A 23,927-nucleotide genomic window follows, 5' to 3' on the forward strand; every position below is an offset into this window, starting at 1 on the left:
GCTCAGTGCTGTATAGTTTTATGTATCCAACTTATTTAGTATTAGAGCACTGCAGAATGTTTGGTTTTTGAAGCTTGAAAAACTATGAATTAAATATCCTACATGGCTTTAATAGAAAAATGTATTCGACGCATCGAGATATTGAATCGAAGACGTGATAATCGTAATCGAATCGAAAGATCAGTGAAGATTCTACGACTACGGTAGGGAGTGGTATGAAAGGCCGAAAATCCACATAGGGAGGTTGGTTTGGGGGGGGGTGGATGGGTCAAACAACACAGGACTTTCACCCAGGTACCGGGGATCGTGGCACGCGTGTCACGTTTCCTAAACCCAGCCGTCCCGTTATTACCGCGTGTCACGGAAACGTAAGCCCACCCACGACATGCTAACCGGCAACATAGGAATCCATTCACTATGCTAAGCTAACTAGCGGCGGCACTGCCGGTGTTGCAGCAGACTAAAACAATGCATGCACAAAAAATGCGTTGGCCCGCTAACAGTACAGGCCAAAAGTTTGGACACACCTTCTCATTCAATGTGTTGCCTTTATTTTCATGACTATTTACATTGTAGATTCTCACTGAAGGCATCAGAACTATGAATGAACACATATGGAATTATGTACTTAACAAAAAAGTGTGAAATAACTGAAAACATGTCTTATATTTTAGATTCTTCAAAGTAGCCACCCTTTGCTTTTTTTGATAACTCAGCAAACCCTTGGTGTTCTCTCAATGAGCTTCATGAGGTAGTCACCTGAAATGGTTTTACCTTCACAGGTGTGCTTTGTCAGGGTTAATTAGTGGAATTTGTTCCCTTATTAATAAAAAAGCAAAGGGTGGCTACTTTGAAGAATCTAAAATATAAGACATGTATTCAGTTATTTCAAACTTTTTTGTTAAGTACATAATTCCATATGTGTTCATTCATAGTTTTGATGCCTTCAGTGAGAATCTACAATGTTAATAGTCATGAAAATAAAAAGGAAACGCATTGAATGAGAAGGTGTGTCCAAACTTTTGGCCTGTACTGTATCTACAGCTAGGGGGGACCGTGATAAGCCCTATTTCAACAAACGGTGGCGTATCCCTTTAACCTAACCGCGTCAAAAGTGACGGCAATAGTCCCGACCCAGCACGTTTAGATAAAGCGTGTTTATATATGACGCTAAAGGAGACTCTTAGCGTCAATAACAACGCCAAAGACACCTGACCAAGCGTCTGTATTTTAGGCGATGGGAGTGAGAATCCGTTGCATTATTAAAACTAAATAACTTCAAAACACAGAAGACTTTCATGGCTCCGGTTAAGTCTGAAGACTCACTCGATTCTCTCCAGCATCTCTGAAGGGGTTTCGCAGACTTTTTAAAAACGCTCGCTGGACAAGCAGATCCTCTCGGAGAGAAAAACGCGATCGGCTTTGGAGAGTCAGACGTGCTGTCAGGACTTGAGAAAGTTTAGAGGTCGATCGGGATCGTGGGTGAGCCGAGGCCCTCCTCTAACCACGGCACGGAGGAAGGCGTGCAGGACTGCGCCGCGCGCCGGTGGATGCGGCGGAGGCGCAGTAAGTACAGCATGATGGACAACAAGACGATGAAGAAACAAGCCAGGAATAGGTAGTGGTTGTTGACAAAGGAGAAGCTGTGGCGCCAGTGTGAGTGCACCGCTTTCAGACTTTCCTGCTGGATGTCCCTGGAAGAGACAAACGTTACCGTGTCAACAAACAAAACAAAAGTCAGTTCAGGGCCGTGTTCATTAAATGTTAAAGTGCTCATATTATGCTCATTTTCAGGTTCATAATTGTATTTAGAGGTTATATCAGAATAGGTTTACATGGTTTAATTTTCAAAAAACACCATATTTATGTCGTATTGCACATTGCTGCAGCTCCTCTTTTCACCCTGTGTGTTGAGCTCTCTGTTTTAGCTACAGAGTGAGACATCTCACTTCTGTTACATCTTTGTTGGGAGTCGCACATGCTCAGTAGCTAGGTAAGGACTACTAGCCAGTCAGAAGCAGAGTATGAGGGCGAGCCATGCTAGCAGCTAGGCGAGCATTATAACGTGTGTTACAAAGTGACGAGTGTTTGTCATGGAAGTAAAGACGGACTAGGATCTGCTTGTTATCAATCGAGCTGTGATTAGGGATGATTGACACCACAGTCAGCTGATCTCATTCAGTGGTACGGCTTCACATGAGGAGCGCAGCGAGACCCTGCGGAGCCACGCGACTAGGGCTGTGCTCGATTGAAGAAATTCTTAGTCGACTAACACTCATTCAATCGTACCGACTAATCGATTAGTTGATTTGATCGACAGATCTGTAAATCTGAGTTTCTCCGCAAACAGTCATGCAAAAGCACCACTTTAATTCTCGTGTTTACCAGAGATGTGCTCGTACGTTTCTTGGAAATAAGTCATTCAGCATGAAAAAAAGCATCAAACATGACTAATGGACTAAAGAAATCTAAGTCGACTAAGACCAAAACGACCGATTAGTCGACTAATTGACTAATTGAAGAGGGAGCAGCCCTACACGCGACTATGCAGGCGAAGTGTCGCTCCCCGTGTGAAAAGCCCTTAAAGCTTCATCCTTAAAGTGACTAAGAACGAGAGCATACAGTACAGGCCAAAAGTTTGGACACACCTTCTCATTCAATGCGTTTCCTTTTTATTTTCATGACCATTTACATTGTAGATTCTCACTGAAGGCATCAAAACTATGAATGAACACATATGGAATTATGTACTTAACAACAAAGTGTTAAATAACTGAAAACATGTCTTATATTTTAGATTCTTCAAAGTAGTCACCCTTTGCTTTTTTATTAATAAGGGAAATAATTTCACTAATTAACCCTGACAAAGCACACCTGTGAAGGTAAAACCATTTCAGGTGACTACCTCATGAAGCTCATTGAGAGAACACCAAGGGTTTGCAGAGTTATCAAAAAAAGCAAAGGGTGGCTACTTTGAAGAATCTAAAATATAAGACATGTTTTCAGTTATTTCACACTTTTTTGTTAAGTACATAATTCCATATGTGTTCATTCATAGTTTTGATGCCTTCAGTGAGAATCTACAATGTAAATAGTCATGAAAATAAAGAAACACATTGAATGAGAAGGTGTGTCCAAACCTTTGGCCTGTACTGTATGTGACAGGAAATCTTACCTCAGAGGCAGAAACCGTGTTCTGTAGAGAATCGCTCCGAGTGTCCACTGGACCTCCTTATCGTAGACCAACAGGGCCGTCTTCAGGTTTTTATAATTGGCTGGGAACGAGAAGCCTGAGTGCAACACTTCGTACATCCATGCTGATTTAAAACACTGGTACCTGCAGGCCGGAGCACAAAGACATCGATAAACATTCTTCTTCTTCGCGCTGGCAGGCTGCTTTAGGACAGTTCGGTAACCCGGTGAGACTTACTTGAGTCTGTGGAGATCGGCGTGTGAGGCGTACAGGCCGGAGTCGAAGCGCTCCCTCAGAGACTGCCACTGGGTCGAACAGTAACTCTGGGAACATTAAACCACAACATCAGGAACGTTAATACAACGTTAACCCCCGTTGTTTACAGATAATTATGTATTATCTGACATGCTTCATAGAGACACACTAGGGATGCACTGAATCCAGATTTTGGGGGTTCGGCTGAATACCGAATCCACTGGTTAAGATTCTGCCGAATCCGGAACCGAATACCGAATCCTACTCCCAGCGTATTAACACGGTCTGGTTAACACCAGTTTTTAGCCGTGACGGTCTTTTCTTTGCCGTAGCTGTAGTTGCTGCATTCTGGCTGCTGTCTGGAGATTCCTTCGTGCACAACTCGTATTCTTTCTGATGTTTGATACCAAATGTTGTAACAGCAGCCATGTTGTGTATAGTTTAGGGTCCTCGCCACCACCAGACCAATCAGCATTGAACAGATTGAACATGTAGCTGGACTTGAATGGCCTTCTTTTGACTAGGGATGCACCGAAATGAAAATTCTTGGCCGAAACCGAAAACCGAAAAAGAGGAAACCAAGACCGAAAACCGAAACACCGAAAGAAATTATGGCAATTATTAGTACCATTGCATTTATGGCTATGACTGTGTACTAACTTTAATAAAATCAAGGCATTGCAATTGTATAAATTAATATTAAAGTTTAATTAAAAAAATATCTAGCAGAAATATGGCTACAATCTGATAGTCACATACAGTATATAGTAGCCTAAGAACAGAATAGCTTACCTATTGTTATTGTTATTATTATTATTATTTGAGAAATTTTCTTGCAGGATTTCACTGAACATATCCGACAACGAGGGTGCATGCCCCTCATCTGGTGCAGAGAGACGAGTCTTTTTTTTTCTGCGCTCTGATGTCCTCCTGCTCCGTGCGCTCCGTCTCCGTGCGGGTTCTCAGCATCCATCGCGGCCTGGATCATTTCTCGTGCGCGCTGCTTTATTTCCACATCCAAGTAATGGTCTTTATAACGCGGATCAAGTAAAGTCACAATGAAGTGCAGAGGATCCAAATAGATCTCACTGAAACGTGTGCTGACAGACTCTGAGAGCACTTCTCAACCTCGTTAAAGGAGACGCACTGCAGGAGGAACGGATCGGGTACTCACACACGTGCAGGTCGCGGTTTCTGTTTGCGTCATCACAAAACCGAAAATGCCCTTTTGGGCCATTTTCGGCCGAAAATCTTCGGTGGCCGAATGTGCGGTGCATCCCTACTTTTGACTGAAAGTACTGCCAAACAACACGCAAACAAATTTAACATATGGGAATTAAATCCTGAGAGTCTTGCTACAGGGTTCATACGCATTTTAACCAACACTTTTTCATGACTTTTTGGCTAATTTCCATGACTATGTGTTCCTGAAAATGTCAGTTGACATTATACAATAAGAATAAAAATCTGTGTTAAAGTTTACCCTCAGAGGTTTAACTATAAAGTGAATGATAATGTCTGTGGTTCATAGTGGGATTCTTAATATCGATCCCCGAATACAACGCTGAGGTTAAGACAACGTGAAAATACATTTATTAATCACATATTATTATGCTGTGTTAAAAAAAAAATTAGCATTTTTCAAATTCCATAACTCTTGCAGGTTTTTTCAAAATGTATGAACCTTGTTGCGAGAGTCGGGGCGCGCCCGTTGTCTCAATCTTTTGGTGTGAGGTCATAAATCTCGGTCCCAGTCAGTCTCATTCCCGTCCAGATGTTCCAACAAAATCAAACCTGTTGGATATTATCGTAAGTTTTAAGTCTCGGTAGTGAAGTTAAATCACGTGAACATTGTCAACAACCAATGGGTGCTCTCCCTCCAGCACCAAACAGGAAGCAGCAAACGGCTAGCAACAGTGTTGTTGATGGTTGCTATGGCGGCGCGCTAAGCTACACGCTACCCTTCTGAAGTGCATCATCCAGCGGGAGTTTTACCGGCAGATAAACAGCAGGTACTGGAGACATTCATCTGCATGTACGGAACAACAGAACATCTGCAAACTCTCCCTCAAGTTACCGGCTAATGCTAGCTGTAGCTAGCTAGCTAGGTTACATTTTTCAAAACTAATCTAGTTGTAGTCTTGCAATGTGTGACCCTGCAAGATCCCCAGTCTTTACAGTACAGGCCAAAAGTTTGGACACACCTTCTCATTCAATGTGTTTCTTTATTTTCATAACTATTTACATTGTAGATTCTCACTGAAGGCATCAAAACTATGAATGAACACATATGGAATTATGTACTTAACAAAAAAGTGTGAAATAACTGAAAACATGTCTTATATTTTAGATTCTTCAAAGTAGCCACCCTTTGCTTTTTTTGATAACTCTGCAAACCCTTGGTGTTCTCTCAATGAGCTTCATGAGGTAGTCACCTGAAATGGTTTTACCTTCACAGGTGTGCTTTGTCAGGGTTAATTAGTGGAATCTTTTCCCTTATTAATAAAAAAGCAAAGGGTGGCTACTTTGAAGAATCTAAAATATAAGACATGTTTTTACTTATTTCACACTTTTTTGTTAAGTACATAATTCCATATGTGTTCATTCATAGTTTTGATGCCTTCAGTGAGAATCTACAATGTAAATAGTCATGAAAATAAAAAGGAAACGCATTGAATGAGAAAGTGTGTCCAACTTTTGGCCTGTACTGTACATGTTATAAAAGTCTTGATCGTTAGATGTGAGAAGATTGTCTTTAGATGTGAGATTGGGTCAGACTTTTAGGCCCGGTTTACAAGAAGGAAAGACGCAGCTATTTTCCTGCGGTTTGGCCTCTCATTTACATGAAAACCCTGTTTTTATCACAGAAAACAATTATTTCTAAAAACTCCGGCCAAAGTGGAGATTTTGGAAATCTTCGTTTGCACGTTTGCATGTAAACTGAGACAAACGGAGGCTTAGGCAACCGAGAGAGAGAAAGAGAGGAAGTGATTGGTTGCTGTAGTTGCTATTGTCGGGATTCTGATTGGCTAATGTGGGTTTGAGCTTCTCGTTACACTGCCACCTACAGGTCTGGCGTGCTCTTGACAGCATTGATGGCATATATACTGTATATACACGGGTACATGTAAACGAACACTTTTCTGAAAAAAAGCAAGATAGGCCCCTAGTGTCTTTTAGGCATTAGGAGGTCATAAAACTCGGGCCGAGCTGTCTTAAGTCAGTCTTTTTCCGTCTTGACGTTCCAACAAAATCAACAGGTTTGATATTATCGTAAGTTTGAAGCCTCCGTAGTAAAATCTTCTAGATGTGAGATGGTGTCAGACTAGGGCTGTGCAATTAATCAAAATGTAATCGTGTTTATGATTTCGGCTCCCAATGATCACAAAAACAGAACAATTGAGAAAAACAATTATTAAGCTCATTAGGTTTTGCAAGTAAACTCTTATTTTTTCTTGTGTTCTGAATGAAAAAATAAAGTTTCAATAGGAAAAGTATTACGGCAAATTACACATTTATGTGTCGTTGTTTTTTTACTGTCAATTTAGTTAACTTTTCCACTGTTTTTTTAAGTTCAATAATTGCAACATCTTGCCAGAAGTCAACGAGTAATCGTGTTAAATTATCGTGATTTCAGTATTGACCGAAATAATCGTGATTGTATTTTTTTCCCATAATCGAGCAGCCCTATGTCAGACTTTAGTCTTTTCAGAGTTGTCTAGTGTACTGTATGCCTCTACGAGAGTAGAGTTTGTTTACCTTGGCAGCTTGGGCATATTTGGAAGCGTTATAATCGCCGCCCATGCGCAGCACATCCTCCGTGCAGTAGTAGAACTCAGAGAAGCCGTAGAACTGACTGTTGTCGTAGTCGATGGCCGGCTGGTAGACGCCGTTGAGCGAGGTCAGGGTCTCGTTGGTGCGGTTGAGGAACGGCTGGAGAATCTGTCTACACTGGTCAAAGTCTCCGGTGCCTCGCAGATAGAGCTTCTGGGTAGACGGACCGATTTCATCCTGCAGGTCTGCGGGCAGACAAGGGTCCAGTAGCGGAGAGTCTGCCGTCTCGCCGTTACGCTGCCCTAAGAGTCTGGAGAAATCACAAACACGGTGTAAAAACTTTACTGACCGGGACAGAAAACATTCGGGACAGTCCCGAAATCCAAGCAGATGTCCCGAATCCTGCCCTAACTGTCCCGAAAATTAGAGCAAAGTCTCAAGAGCAGACTCTAAAACTACTCCAGACTGGAGTAGTTATAGTCTGATTGAACATTAGAAACTGTTCATGGTGATTTTTTAATTGTATATATAGTTTTTTTTCTTTACCCCACAAGATGCTCAATTTAATTTTTTTTAGACAGCTTTTGTTCTATATTGTTTACATTAAACACATACATTAAAGGGTAATTTTGTGTTGTTTTTTTTTTATTGCAACCTGGACCCCATTGTCTTCCATTCATTGGTGACAACATTATGGAAAGTATCCCTACATCCCTGTTTTTTTTTTTTTTTTTTTTTTTTTATTTTATTACAGAGACAGTGCATATTAATAATCATTTCTTTCAATATGCCAGAGTTAGCAAGAAGGCTATTTTTCATCGGCAGTCTCTAGACAGATGGTAAAATAGTCACCCTAAAAGAATGTAAAATTACACAATTACATAACAATATAACATTTGAAATACATTTGGTAAAAGGTACTATTAAGCCAAAAAAGTACAATAGGAGCACAACAGACCACAATCAGACAAACATTAGACAAAGACATGAACACAAACACACACAGGGAAAGAAGCCAGCAGGGGGCAGCGTGAGCAGGTCAAGAAGTTAATGGTAATGATTTTAATGATTTTTTATTTGTATTTTCGGGTTTATAAGACAAGACAGTTGAGTTTCTGAATAAAAATAATAAATAATCTTGGTGCTGAGTTTTGAAATTCATGTTAAGTGCAGGCAGCCACCAGAAGGAGTGATTGGATTGGATGTTGCTGATGTTAAAGCGCAGACAAGACAGTCGGTCGGAGTTTTGAAATTCATGTTACACCTCCGCCCCCCCACCCCCAGTCTCGTCCCAAATTTTACCCATTCTCATCTGGTCACCCTAGAAAACATTTAGCAAAGAAAGAGTGATCTGGCTGTGGATCTCACTTGTTTCGAGTGGCGGTGTTTCTGATGACACTCTCCTCGTATCTTTGGCGGGCCGCATTTCCTCCGAACCCAAGGAAGGTGGACACGTAAACACGATAAACGTGCTCGGTGCGATGTGCGTCACAGCCCAAGTTGAACTCGGCCAGTAAGTTCTTGGCTACTTCCTCCTAGGAAACAAGAAAACCCATTTAGTATATTGTTAAACTCTCGTTTTGTTTCAACCTGGACCCTATTTTCCCAGGTTTTTGTTTTTAAGTGACTGATGGGAACAACAATCTTTAAAATTGGTCCAGTAGCAAGCGAGAAACAAGCTGCAAAGTAACGTTAATGGGCAATTGTGCACCGTCAATTTTTGTCCACTAAAAGTGCTGTTTTAAAATTAATATCCTAAGTGTCTGACAACATTATGGAAAGGATCCCTACAGATATAGACCTTCTTGTTAAAGAGTAAGATCCTTTTAGTTTAACGATCACCAAACCCACCAGACTCCATGTAAATAATCAGGACTTTTATCGACATAAAACACACTTCATTCAAAGTCGACAGAAACTAAATAAAACTACCAAAAGTCGTCTTGGTTCATCTTTCCAATGTTCAACAATCACCACTGTGGTGAAATAAACCCTTAATTCACCCATTTACATGTGGAAATATGCTGGCTCTATAATGCTAAAAGTCCTGATTATTTACATGGAGTCTGGTGGAAATATGCTGGCTCTATACACGCTAAAAGTCCTGATTATTTACATGGAGTCTGGTGGAGATATGCTGGCTCTATACACGCTAAAAGTCCTGATTATTTACATGGAGTCTGGTGGAGATATGCTGGCTCTATACACGCTAAAAGTCCTGATTATTTACATGGAGTCTGGTGGAAATATGCTGGCTCTATAATGCTAAAAGTCCTGATTATTTACATGGAATCTGGTGGAAATATGCTGGCTCTATACACGCTAAAAGTCCTGATTATTTACATGGAGTCTGGTGGAGATATGCTGGCTCTATACACGCTAAAAGTCCTGATTATTTACATGGAGTCTGGTGGAGATATGCTGGCTCTATACACGCTAAAAGTCCTGATTATTTACATGGAGTCTGGTGGAAATATGCTGGCTCTATACATGCTAAAAGTCCTGATTATTTACATGGAGTCTGGTGGAGATATGCTGACTCTATACACCCTAAAAGTCCTGATTATTTACATGGAGTCTGGTGGAAATATGCTGGCTCTATACACCCTAAAAGTCCTGATTATTTACATGGAGTCTGGTGGAGATATGCTGGCTCTATACATGCTAAAAGTCCTGATTATTTACATGGAGTCTGGTGGGTTTCACATTAAACAAAAAGGATCTTACTCTTTAACAAGAAGGTCTATCTCTGTAGGGATCCTTTCCATAATGTTGTCACCAATGAATGGAAGACAATGGGGTCCAGGTTGCAATAAAAAAAAAATACACAAAATTACCCTTTAATGTATCTTAAAACAATATAGAACAAAAGCTGTCTAACTAGATGACGATGAGGAAAATTAAATTGAGCATCTTGTGGTGTAAAGGAAAAACTACGAGAGCCAAAAGGAAAAGCTGTGTGTGCCAAACCTGCTAATGTACATCAATCACTACAACACAAACAAAACAACTGGACATGAACAACTTCCACTGCATTTAACTGTCTCTTAAAGGTCCCATGGCATGAAAAATTCACTTTTGAGGTTTTTTAACATTAATATGAGTTCCCCCAGCCTGCCTATGGCCCCCCAGTGGCTAGAAATGGTGATAGGTGTAAACCGAGCCCTGGGTATCCTGCTCTGCCTTTGAAAAATGAAAGCTCAGATGGACCAATCAGGAATCTTCTCCTGGCACATCCTAAGGAAAGCTCATTGTGGGTCTGGCTCTAGTGGCTGTAATTCTGCACCAAGGCTGAATTCCGGGAAAGAGACTTCAGATACAGTATTAGGGGACCACTAAGGTCTATATAAAAGAGACTTCAGATATTGTATTAGGGGACCACTAAGGTCTATATAAAAGAGACTTCAGATACAGTATTAGGGACCACTAAGGCCTATATAAAAGAGACTTCAGATACAGTATTAGGGGACCACTAAGGCCTATATAAAAGAGACTTCAGATACAGTATTAGGGGACCACTAAGGTCTATATAAAAGAGACTTCAGATACAGTATTAGAGGACCACTAAGGTCTATATAAAAGAGACTTCAGATACAGTATTAGGGGACCACTAAGGTCTATATAAAAGAGACTTCAGATACAGTATTAGGGGACCACTAAGGTCTATATAAAAGAGACTTCAGATACAGTATTAGGGGACCACTAAGGTCTATATAAAAGAGACTTCAGATACAGTATTAGGGGACCACTAAGGTCTTAATAAAAGAGACTTCAGATACAGTATTAGGAGACCACTAAGGCCTATATAAAAGCATCCAAAGAGCACCACGTCATGGGACCTTTAAGTATATGATTTAATGATCTCGGTCCAAAAATCCTGCTATGGAGTCATGCAGCAGGCTCACAGTGTGACTTCAACAGTGATGGATGGAGAGCAGATCCTCTCCGCGGGACAAAAATGGTGCATACATGGTTTAAACCAGGGAATGACAGAGGTTGGAAGGAGGGAGAAGAAACAAAGGTTGAGTGACAAAAACCAAAACAGCACAATAACAGAATTGGTTGTGGATAATAACCTGTTGTGGAGAAGCAAAGCTTACAGTTTTGGGCACTTCGTATGCGATCTGTGTGGAGACCCCGCCCATGTCCAGGACACCGGCAGTCCTTTTCCTCACCTGCGCCTCCTGCTGGTCACTGCCGGGGACATTCACCTCCACCACAGCTTCCCCATCTTCAAAGATTGACACAAAAAAACAGGTGACAGAGTCAGGCAGGGTGAGTTTACCATGTGTAAAAATGAACTGTTTGTACTGTTGAAATACTACTTGCTTCGGTCCTTACCATTGTGCACATGGTTAAACCTCCCGAGGACAAAGTTTATTCCAATCCATGCATAGACACCTGAAGCAAATCATGACAAAATGTTTAGTTTGGTTTATTATAGGGATCCCCATTAGCTGACGCCTAGACGACCAGCTAGTCTTCCTTCCTGGGGTCCAAAACAACTTGAAATCAGACAGCATTAATACGGACAACACCAAAACATTTCACTGCACATGAAAAGGAAAAGCAAAAGAAACATAAACTCTAACAAGTATAAAACTAAAACACAAGGAAAGAAACTTTATTAATCCCATAAGGAGCCATTCGTTAAGAGCAGCTACAGACAACACACATACATACAGCAGACAAGCCTACATACTAGAGCAGTGGTTCTCAAGCTTTTTTCAATAATGTTCCCCCTTTCAACAGTTTCTTTAAGCCATGTACGAACAGCACGAATCATTTTTGGTATAAAGAAAAAGTCTCTATAAAGAGGAAGAATACAGCGATGTCAGCGATAGATTTACTAAACAACAGCCTTGGATCTGGAAAACATTTAAATGATCATGGAAAAAGGAGACAAAAACTTGAAAAAAAGATGGTAGAAGGAAGGAAGGAAGGCAAGAATAGGTTGAAAATAGCAACAGAAACTTAAAAAAAAAAACAGTAGAAAGAAGGAAGGCAACACTAGGGCGAGAAAAGTAACAAAAAATTGAAAAAAGTGACAAACTTCGAAAAAGATGACAAAAAACGTTGAAGAAAAAACGGAAGGCAGGCAAGAATAGGGCAAAACAAGCGACAAAACCTTCAAAAAAAAGGTGACAAACTTCAAAAACAGAGACAAAAACTTTGGAATAAGCGACAAACTTGGAGAAAAAAAAAAAGACAGTAAAGGTAACTACAGCCTTGGAACTGAAAATCATTTTGCAAAAAATGTCATGTACCCCCATTTGAGAAACACTGTCTCTGACAGTATTTATCCATTTAAAAGTCAAATTGCAGAAGGCATAAAAGAATTAAAGTGGCGATCAGTTTTCAAAGCAGGTCAAATATAACGAGGTCTTGATGGAAGAACATGATCTGAAGAAGACAAAACGCTTCTTGCTTTGCACAAGATTTGTTGATTCCAAAGAGAATTTAAATCTTTGATTCACACAAATACTTTTAGAGCAGGTTTTGACTGTAATATATATATATATATATATATATATATATATATATATATACTGTTATACTGTTCAGGCTGTTTCTGTCTTTCACTGCGAGGCTGTGGAACCAGCAGATAAGAGATAAAGTCATAACACTATATGACACAACGCAATTTAAGACCCAGATTTTTACGCTTCATAATAAAAGCATTTAAATAACAAAAAAACCCGGGGACTTTTATTGTGAAAAGTCTAAGAAATGAAAGACGTTTTACAGCCGCTGCTTTGTCTTTCCGAGAGCCGTCCACTTGTGATCGGATTGCTCAGATCCGATTTTAAAAACCACGTCAGAACGGAGCCTTTGGGCTACGTTCACACCGCAAGTCTTAATGCTTAATTCAGTTTTTTTTTTGCTCAGATCAGATTTTTTTGTTTGGCTGTTCACGTGACCTTTTAAAATGTGGCCAATATATCAGATCCCAGTGTGAACTGTTTGCGGTTTCATGCACAAAAGAACAATGACATCAGACGCAGCACGCTGTCGCACTAAAGGTAGGGAGCTTATGGATTATTTTTTTTTTTATTTAAAAATGTTTGTGTAATGGCAGCCGTAACATTAATGAGCAGGTGCTGAGGAGGAGAAGAATGAAGAGAAAGAGAGACAAATTGGCTTTTTTGGCCTTTTGCGGGGGTTAGGGCTGCAAATTAATTAGGTCTAACACCTCCCTCTCCCTCCATTGACTTGCTCCATCACTCTTCTCCATGTTGTAGGCCTAGTCTGGTTTTTAATGTGACTGTCTGTGTCTCGGGCTAACTCCCGCCGGAGAATAATTGTGACAAATGTCGATGTAGATTGACATACAGTACAGGCCAAAAGTTTGGACACACCTTCTCATTCAGTGCGTTTCCTTTTTATTTTCATGACTATTTACATTGTAGATTCTCACTTAAGGCATCAAAACTATGAATGAACACATATGGAATTATGTACTTAACAAAAAAGTGTGAAATAACTGAAAACATGTCTTATATTTTAGATTCTTCAAAGTAGCCACCCTTTGCTTTTTTTGATAACTCTGCAAACCCTTGGTGTTCTCTCAATGAGCTTCAGGAGGTAGTCACCTGAAATGGTTTTACCTTCACAGGTGTGCTTTGTCAGGGTTAATTAGTGGAATTTTTTCCCTTATTAATAAAAAAAAGCAAAGGGTGGCTACTTTGAAGAATCTAAAATATAAGACATGTTTTCAGTTATTTCACACTTTTTTGTTAAGTACATAATTCCATATGTGTTCATTCATAGTTTTGATGCCTTCAGTGAGAATCTACAATGTTAATAGTCATGAAAATAAAAAGGAAACGCATTGAATGAGAAGGTGTGTCCAAACTTTTGGCCTGTACTGTAAAAGTCGCATCAAATCCGCCTCGGTTGTTCACACTGCAGCTACACTGAAGAAAAAATAAATCTGACCTGGGTCTGATTCAGGACCCCATATGGAAGTGGTCTAAATCTGATTTGAAAAAAAATGAGATCTGTCCAAGATTTGGGGGTTCAAGCTACTTCTGAAGAAGTCTGACCTGGTCACTTGACCCAAAAAAAAAAAAAAAAATCAGATTTGGTCCACTTTTGCCTTCAGTCTGAACGCAGCCTTTGTGTACCATGTGACTTTGTGTCAGGAAATCTTTCAACGCCAATAAAGTGGTGAATCAAAACTATGGCACTGTATCATTAAATGTTATTACATAATCACAATGTTTTATAAAAGCATGACTCTAAATAAAGCTGTAACTGCGATACCTTTTAGTTGAGCATACTGTTTTTTTTAAATTTCCCATCTATTCCTTTTGTTTACCTTCCTGTTTCCCAGAAATCACTTCCACGTGCGAGTCAGAGAAGAGGAAGTTGAAGTGGACTGGGATGTCTGTTCGCAGATCCTCAAGAAGAGCTTCTTGTTGACTGAAATCAAACAAATCAACTTCAGTGTAAAATGTACAGCATATAAAACTTTTTCCTTTTCAGTGGGAAATGTACTGTACATGTGGGGCTTGTGGAAGTAGAGCAGGTTTACATTGTAAGAGGAAGCTCATTGAGGCCAACTGTACCTTTCAGGGAGGACTCTCATTCCTGCTGTACACAGGATGTACAAGGGAGTTTCTTGGTGTTTATTTTTGGGAATGTGTTGGGCTGCAAAGCTCAGCAGTGGATAGATATAATCGCTGGCTTTCTCAGGTGTTTTAGCCAATTCAGAGATACCTACAAAAGGAAACAACATAAAGAACCAAACATATATATTTTATAGAGAGTAAATAACAAACTAGCGTGTAACGGTTCAGGCTGTTGTCGTGAACCATTCGTACATATAGCTAAAGCAATGTAATCAGTCCCTCCAGTAAAACGTGATTATGTGATCGCATAATTCAACGCATAATCGGCCAAAGTCCGCATATTTATGCATATATATTACGCATTTTTGTCAAATACGCTGCACTTTCTCCGCATAAATTGCCGATTTCATAATCCCCGCATTTTCGTTGCAAAAAAGTCACATATATCTTAGCAGAAAGTTGAAAAATGTTGCGTTTACTTCACACAAGAGCAGCCATTTCCCCCTGTTGCCATGGGAACGTTATAGGGCTGTCCTCCACTAAAGAAATTCTTAGTCGACTAACACATTTAATTGACAGAGCTGTGCGCTTTGAGAGGTGGTTAAGACTAGAAAAGCACAATATAAATGTAGTTAATTAACCATCTGTAAAACTGAGTTTCTCCACAATTAATCCTGCAAAAGCACCACTTTAAATCTTGTGTTTACCAGAAATGTGCTCATATAACCTCTAAATACAATTGTGAACCTGAAGATGAGCATAACATGGGCACTTTAACGTTCATGCGATTGTTCGTCACGTGAGGGGCCGGCAGCAGCTGTTCTTTCGTAGGATATCATTCGAATAGTTTTACGACATCACACGAACCCGTTGATGAGAACATGTTGTACAATGACTCGAGCCTGGAGGAAGCGAAGGCCGTTTTACGCTGCATGGCACGGCTCGACCGGCTCCTTTGTCGTTTTCCCTTTTAGCAGAAGTTTTGGATAGTACCTTGAACTTGTTTTGGTACCGCCCTCTGTTCCAAGCAAGCTGAGCAGAGACTAGAAGGTGGAGTTAAAAGTAAAGCATACGTTGTCGTACGATATCACACGAACCCGTTCATGAGAATAAACTTCGATTGGTTTTTCTTACATTATATTTCCTCAGTTTAGAGTCTTCAAACAAACGGTGCTATTACATGCAAGCCTGCAGATCTTACCGGGTTTGATCTTCATGACCACTGGCTTGCGGTGTTGATCTCTCATTTGCCGGATGTCCAGCAGTTCGTGCGGATTGCCGTTATGCCGAGGCCAACAGTACACAAACACCCTGGAGCCGCTGCTGCCACAGTCCACCACCAGGCCGTAGTTCAGGTTGGGGTTGCTCGTATCGGTTGCATCCACATCGGTCACGCGGGCCAAGTGCCTTTTGGACAACAAAGAATTGTTAAAGACTATGTTGCCTGTGCTCATCATCAGACCTTCCTCCACAGCACTGCAAAGGAAGGTCTGACTAGTCCACACAGCATTCTGGGATGGGAGAAAAATGTTCTCTGGGTTTATTGGCATTTCTTTAAACCAATCACAATCGTCTTGGGCTAAGCTCCGGACGGAGCCCCGGTGCCTCTGCAAAATAGACCCAGGAAGGAACTTGTTTTGGTGGAACGTGTGTACGTTCAAAAGTTGTTTAAGTCGTGCAACAGAAAACTCAGATTGTACAGATAGTCTAGCTAGCTGTCTGGATTTACCCTGCAGAGATCTGAGGAGTAGTTAACCGTAGTACTCAGAAGCTCACCGTACCTGGGGCGACTTTCATCACTGCAGCCCCCTCCCTGTGGAACACCCTACCCCTCCGTGACTGTACTGACCTGGACACGTTCAAAACACTCATCAAAAAACACCTCTTCAGGTTAGCTTTCCACATACATTAGTCTTACATTTCTCACCTGATAGTTACTGGGTTTATTGTTTTTAATTGCTTTTAATATGCTTGTTTTATGTGTTAATTTTATTGCTTATCTGTTTTTAATGTGCTGTATGTGCTGGTTTTACTGTAGAGTCTCTTTGAGTGCCATGTACAGCGCTATATCAATGAAATGTACAGTACAGGCCAAAAGTTTGGACACACCTTCTCATTCAATGCGTTTCAATGTAAATAGTCATGAAAATAAAGGAAACACATTGAATGAGAAGGTGTGTCCAAACTTTTGGCCTGTACTGTATTATTATTATTATTATTATTATTATTATTAATCTACCGGAGTTTAGAATTACAACACAAAGAAAGAGAAAGGCGACGCACATCCCGCCAAAACGAGGGACATCCGGTGGAATTTCTGGCAGCAACAGATCAACGTCGTGGCATCATTCACGTAACCTCCATCGCTGTATCAGGACAGGTCCTTAAGGAAAGCTAAATCCATCTTGGCTGAGATGAGCATCTACTGGGGTGCTGCTCCCATCAGGCTGCAGAGACAGTCTGCCGCGATGCAGAACTAACAGGTTCAAGAGGTCATTTATTCAGTCTGCTGTGTGTGTGCTGGGAATTACTTTTTGTAATAACGTTTTTGTGCTTGTTGTGTATTGGTTGTGTTTGTTATTTATATATTACTGTTGGCTGTAACCCAAATTGCCCTCTGGGGATAATAAATCTTTAAGTCCATGTTCTGACAACGTTCGCAGCTATCGGCCATATCCAGACACATCCTGTCTGGCGCAGTGACCGGTCTTTTCACCTGGCTTTTCCTGGCGATCGCCTCGGAAGTGCAAATAAAAGTAATTTAGCGAAGTGTTAGCTTCTCTCGTAAAGACAAAGCTAAAGTAAATGGTTAAAATGTTATTTTGTTAGAAAGGTAAGAAGGTACACTTTAGTGTGACACCATGAAATGAACTGAAAACATTACAAGATCATTTATATTAAGAACAACTAAAAAACAAGAAGTAAAACCACTACATAAAGACTTTAAATGACACAAAAGATGTAAAACGGACTACAAAGAGACGTTAAATGTTTACAAAGAGATGCATAACGAGTACAGAGATAGTTGTCTCGTGGTCTGTCCATGGCTGCAGGATATTTGGAGTTACAAATATCAGACATTTAAACATATTCCGATGGTCAGCCGAAGCGTGTGCCCGAGCATGGACACAGTATATAAACACTAGAGGTGGACCGATTAATCGGTATTGCCGATTAATCAGCACAGATAGTTGATTGGTGTAACTATCGTTAGAGCTGAGAAGGGTCTGCTGGCCTCTAGAGGGTCTTTCTAGCCTTTACAGGTGATCTTCTATCCAGACTGGAACTTGTGCCTTTTTTCGGGGTTGTTGAGCATTAAATCCAAACTGTTACATCCAAGGCTTATCCACTTGATGTCCATAATTCATCACGTTTTCAGTCATTTCTGCCGCTAACTCCGTGCTACCCATAGACAGTAGGTGCTACCGACAAGGGAATCTCCCATGATGCTTTTGTTTATGTTTACAACGTGAGAAAACTTTTTTGCACACCTCTTTGGTTGGGCAGGTGCGTAGGATATGATCAAAGGTAACAGATAAAAAATTGTTGAGAGAAAATCCCGCACACTGACCATTACGGAAGCAATAATTTATTTAGAAAAATACAACGTTTCGGTCCCAGACCTTCATCAGACCTTCATTTACCTGATGAAGGTCTGGGACCGAAACGTTGTATTTTTCTAGATAAATTATTGCTTGCGTAATGGTCAGTTTTGCGGGATTTTCTCTCAACAGTTTATGTTTTCAACCAATGGGAAGGCAGGTCCGTCACACATTACGCCTTATATGGGCATCCAAGCGAGAACAAAGAGTATATAGTGAGAAAGATAGATCCCTCCAGGTCAGAGATCGTCTGTTACCGCTCTAAAACGACAGTTTAACTGTTTTTATTTGTCATTTATGGTTTCATGGTTCAATACAGTTTTTTTTAAATTTAAGTTTAGCACTGTTTTACTTGGAGTGTTTGTTTTTATCCAGTATCAATTCTAAATACTATCGGTCGATTAATCGGTTATCGGCAAATATGGCCCAACCTAGCTATCGGTCGACCTCTAATAAACACGGAGCAGCGCTGTACCTGTGGAAGTGGTTTTCCTCCCTGATCCAGCCGCCGTGTCCCTTGCCAGAGACGAGCAGCAGGTAGAGCAGCCCGATGACGCCGAGCAGCAGGACGACGAAGAGCAGCTGTCGGAGGGAAGGTGTGAGGAGCCGGGGAAGGACCTGGGACGACACGCTGAAATGCCACGGGGCCGGGAACAGGCACGAAAAGCTGATCCTGTCGACACACACACGTAAGACAGGAGAGCCTGAGAAAAGAATACCTAAACATACCACAGATATATAGATAGGGCTGTGCTCGATTGAAGAAATTCTTAGTTGACTAACACTCATTCAATCGTATCGACTAATCGATTAGTTGATTTAATCGACAGATCTGTAAATCTGAGTTTCTCCACAAAGAGTCACGCAAAAGCACCACTTTAATTCTCGTGTTTACCAGAGATGTGCTCGTATGTTTCTTGGAAATAAGTCATTCAGCATGAAAAAAAGCATAAAACAAGACTAATGGACTAAAGAAATCTAAGTTGACTAAGACCAAAACGACTAATCAACTAAGAGGGAGCAGCCCTATATATAGAATAGGTCTTTATTGTCATTGGCACAGGTACAACGCAATTTAAAGTGCTCGCCAGTCAGTGCATCATTCATTGAGTCTATAAAAATATAGTGTAAATGCTAGTGTTACTTAAAAAAAGAATAAAATAGAAACATATAGCAGCATACATAAACACACACGGTCATACACACCCAGTCACTGCATAACAAAACAGTATGAACAGACATCTACAGACATGCATACTTTATGTCATTGCATTGATCGGTTTCACATCAGCTTCCAGATCAGTGTTTCCTTCAGGATTCTTTTTAGCAGTGGGGGCAGGTCCGAACCCCCCCCCACCTCTATTCACACACTACAGGTGTTGAAATTAATCAAATAATCAATGCATCAAATCGATGATGCTGCATCGATAATCAGCCGGGCAATAATCGATTATTTCTGTTTATAATGTAATGTAGGCGTAACAACATTTCTGTTTATATATTCTGGTATGTTTTGCACATTCAGGCAGTGCCATGTGCTCAGTGCTGTATAGTTTTATGTATCCAATTTATATATTTAATAGAAAAATATATTTGACGCATCGTGATGCATCGACATATCGAATTGCTTACACGATAATTGTAATTGAATCGAATAGGGAGATCGGTGAAGATTCACACCTCTATCACACACACAATGAGGCATATCTTCCTCATTTTTTGAGTTACTATACAGGCCAACTTTGATCTTGACATATAGGCTAAGCATTCTGTAGCAAATAACAATAAACCCCACTATTAATTACATTATCTTAATGCAGCGTCACTACTTCAGCATGGAAATAATGCACCTACAATACAAACGTTCTCCGACATGCACTCTAACAATGCAGCCCCTATTTCTGATACCGCGGGGGTCGCCACGGTCATGGATATTACACATTATTTTTTGCAGCACTGAGGGTGCACCAATCCGATATTAAGAACGGATATCGGTCCCAATATTGACAAAATAGCTGGATCGGGGATCGGAAAAATGAACAGATCGACGTGCCGATCCAGCTGTGTTAGTTTTTTCCCCAAGAGTTGAGTAAACAAATAAATAAGAACATAACATCTCTGTTATTTTGTCTTAGTTTGGAAAGTAATGTTTAGTTAGGAAAGTCTGGGGCCTTCAGTCTCTCCCACATGGTGGAAGGAAGGTCTAAGGTGGAAGGTACAAAGTTTATTATTAATTTGACAACGCTATCGGATCAGTACCGGGTATCGTCAGATACACAAAGCCCAGGCACCGGTACCGGGTATCGTAAGATACACAAAGCCCAGGCACCGGTACCGGGTATCGTAAGATACACAAAGCCCAGGCACCGGGACCGGGTATCGTAAGATACACAAAGCCCAGGCACCGGTACCAGGTATCGTAAGATACACAAAGCCCAGGCACCGGTACCAGGTATCGTAAGATACACAAAGCCCAGGCACCGGTACCGGGTATCGTAAGATACACAAAGCCCAGGCACCGGTACTAAAAATGTGAAAGATGTATGTGGAGGAGTGGGAATGAATGGTATATGTGGAGGAGTGTAAGCATGGAGAGTGTGTGGTTGGGGTGGTGTGTATGTAAAAGTATGAATACGAGCATGCACGAGTGTGGTTTAAGATCCTGTGGAGTAGAGGAATACTGCTACTAGTAGGATGAATTGTACTCTGTACTAGGGCTGGGAAAAAAATTCGATTTGATTTAAAAATCGAGTTGGTAGGTCAAGTCGATTCATATTTTCAAAAAATCTATTTTTTAGATTTTTTTTTCAGTCCAAATACAGTATAAATAATTTGGATGTTTAACAATCTTTGTTGCACACTGCACAGTGACTTTTCACTTAGAGAAAGGGTTGTTGTTGCACTTTAATTAAATACAATAAATATATATATTTAAAATATATTTACAATTCACAGTTATTTTGTTTTAAATTTAAAAATCGCAGATTTTTTTAGGGGAAAAAACATTGCCCAGCTCTACTCTGTACTCTGATTGGAGTATGAAATTACACAGTATGCTGGTATATGTATTACTTCTTGATGGAAATAATACAAATAATTAGGGCTGGGCGATATGGACAAAATCAGATCTCACGATATTCCTGACCAAATACCTCGATATCGATATTGTGGCAATATTCTAGATAATTGGTGCTTTAACAAAATATCGTCACACTTAGATTTTAGATAAATAATCATCAGTAATGTGGACATGATGTCTAAGTGGGAAAAAAAAGGGCAAATAATAGAAGAGCTACAACAGTCTGGTAAGTTCAGAAAAGTACATCACGTTACTGTAATGCAGCCTTTAAAACCAGGAAAAGACTAAATCTAAAATCTAAGACGATCTCTAGTCTCATATCACAATATCGATATCGATATATTGCCCAGCTCTACTTCTTGATGGAAATAATACAAATACCGGTAATTATAAAAACAGAAAAAGAAATTGTCTGTAGGAAAGTTCACAAATCAATTTACATTCCCAAAAAATGACAACAAACCAAACTAACCTTCCCATGATGCAGATAGTCTTCTTCTCCTTGTTGTTGTTGTTGTTGTTGTTGTTGTAGTAGTAACGTAAATGAGGACTCAGTCTGCGGAGGACGGGAGCTTCGGCTCGATGCTCCGCGGCTCCATCCCGTTTCCCTCACCGGTCATCGTGACCTTTTTTAAAAAGGAAGGAAAATGGAGAAACATTTGCAACTTCTGAGAGATACCGTAAGAGAAAAGGCCTTTAGAATAACGTCAGAAGAAGTGGTGCTACTACATGACATCCGTTGTGATACATCGCTGCTGTAATGGGCGGTTTCAACGGACTCACAATGTTAAAAACACTATTGTTAAAAAACACAGCTAAAAACAGCTAACGTTAGTTACGCGTTATCAGACGTCTGTCCATGGAGAGCGACTATCGTAACGTGTTTAGCTACAGCAGCGAGATAAAAACACCTGAATTTGTCATATTATTACTAAACGTCAGTGTCGACGCAGAGCAGTCTTATGTTCGCGGCATTTAAATGATTCAATACTCACTAATAAAAAAGTGAAAGTCCATCATTTTCGGTAAATATTGACATTTTCTGGGCAGCCAGATGCTAACCGCTGGCTAACGAATATGTGGCAGGTCTACGGCGAGTGACGTAGATGGTGACGTGGTTGTCCCCCATACCAAGGTGCGTTTGATTTTAGTGTCCGCTCTGCCCAGATGAGAACAACGTTCCGGCTTTGAACGGTCAGGTAATATGCTCCAAGGTTTGGCTATTTCTCTGCTCGAGCCGAGACAAAGTCTCTGTTTTTTTTAAGTGAATTTGTTTATGTGCCCTGTGTGTTTGTTTGTTTGTTTGTCTGTTTATCTATATTCTCAATAAAGTGTAGAAATTCTTCCTTTTCTTGGCAGATTACTACTTTTGTATTATACCACCACCAACTGTACAGGAGTGTGTAATACCATGAACATTCAGAGAGTCTAGGCTTGTATTAATTCAAAACAAACAAGCAACCAAAACAAATAAATAAATAAACCTTATATTCTTTTCATACCAGTATTAGTATTATAAAACACTCCTTCTTTTCCTGTTGGGGGTTTTAACGGCAGCTTGCCTTCTTAATGTTGCAGTGCTGCCACCTCCTGGAGTTATTAGTTAACTCCGAGAGTGTCCAGTGTGTCAGATTGTTGATTGTTTGTAGTACTTGTTTGTTAGTTTAAGTATGTTTGTATTTTGTTGTATTTTTTATTTTGTATTTTGGTAAATTGAGTTTTTGGTTTGTAGCCTACATTTTTTGTTGTTGTTTATTGTTATTGGGCCCCCTCCCAAAAGCTTTTAGTAGCTTATTTGGGGTTCCCCATTTCACGTGCTTTGTATATGATCATTGTACTTTATGAAATTGTGTTAAATGTTACATTGATGACGTGTGAAATAAACGTAAACGTAAGATCTACAGTCATGTTCTCATCATATCAAATACAGATGGACGCAGGGCCGGCCCGAGGCTTTTGGGGGCCCTAAGCGGGATTTGGTTTGGGGGGACTCTCCACATTGTGATGTGCTGCCGCTGCACTTGGCACTAAACCAACTTGTGTATTGTATATATTAGTTTAAGCACTCACATGTGCAAATAAGCATTTAAAGACTAATGTGAGACATGTTATAAGCTCAATTGTGAGACATTTCAAGCGCTCTTGGGGGCCCTCTGGTAGCCACGGGGCCCTAATCAGACGCTTAGTTCGTGTATCGCTTATGCGTCGGGCATGCTTATGCGTCGGGAAAAAAGGCAGAAAAATAATTTTTATACGTAAAACCTTGGAAAAAGTTGGTAGAAAGAAGGAAGTAAAAGGCTAGAAAAGGTGGAAAATAGTAACAAAAACTTAGTAAATATCAACAAAAACTTTGTAAAAAGCGACAGACATGTAAAAAAAGAGTAGAAAGAAGGAAGACAAACGTCGAAAAAAGTGACAAAAACCTTGAAAAAGGCGGAATTGTTTTTTGA

At 40.3% G+C, this 23,927-nt stretch overlaps 1 protein-coding gene across 2 annotated transcripts; it reads right to left on the bottom strand.

The window, feature by feature from the left end:
- Window positions 1-1,213: 1,213 nt before the first annotated feature.
- On the bottom strand, window positions 1,214-22,564 carry entpd4 (ectonucleoside triphosphate diphosphohydrolase 4). Of its 2 annotated transcripts, none has more exons than XM_028578677.1 (13): window positions 22,473-22,564; window positions 21,950-22,103; window positions 18,874-19,071; window positions 15,998-16,203; window positions 14,794-14,944; window positions 14,544-14,647; window positions 11,564-11,623; window positions 11,323-11,453; window positions 8,591-8,757; window positions 7,208-7,532; window positions 3,431-3,516; window positions 3,176-3,337; window positions 1,214-1,694 (listed from the first exon to the last, which is right to left on the bottom strand). In XM_028578677.1, exons 2-13 carry the CDS (start codon window positions 21,955-21,957, stop codon window positions 1,460-1,462), a joined length of 1,833 nt encoding a protein of 610 aa, XP_028434478.1. In that variant the 5' UTR covers window positions 21,958-22,103; window positions 22,473-22,564; the 3' UTR covers window positions 1,214-1,459. The 2 variants fall into 2 exon arrangements, with proteins under 2 accessions (XP_028434478.1, XP_028434477.1); XM_028578676.1 differs by having other exon boundaries at window positions 11,299-11,453.
- Between the last annotated feature and the right edge of the window lie 1,363 nt (window positions 22,565-23,927).

The sequence above is a fragment of the Perca flavescens genome, chromosome 5 (assembly GCF_004354835.1).
Source record: "Perca flavescens isolate YP-PL-M2 chromosome 5, PFLA_1.0, whole genome shotgun sequence".
Taxonomy (NCBI): Eukaryota; Metazoa; Chordata; class Actinopteri; order Perciformes; family Percidae; genus Perca; species Perca flavescens.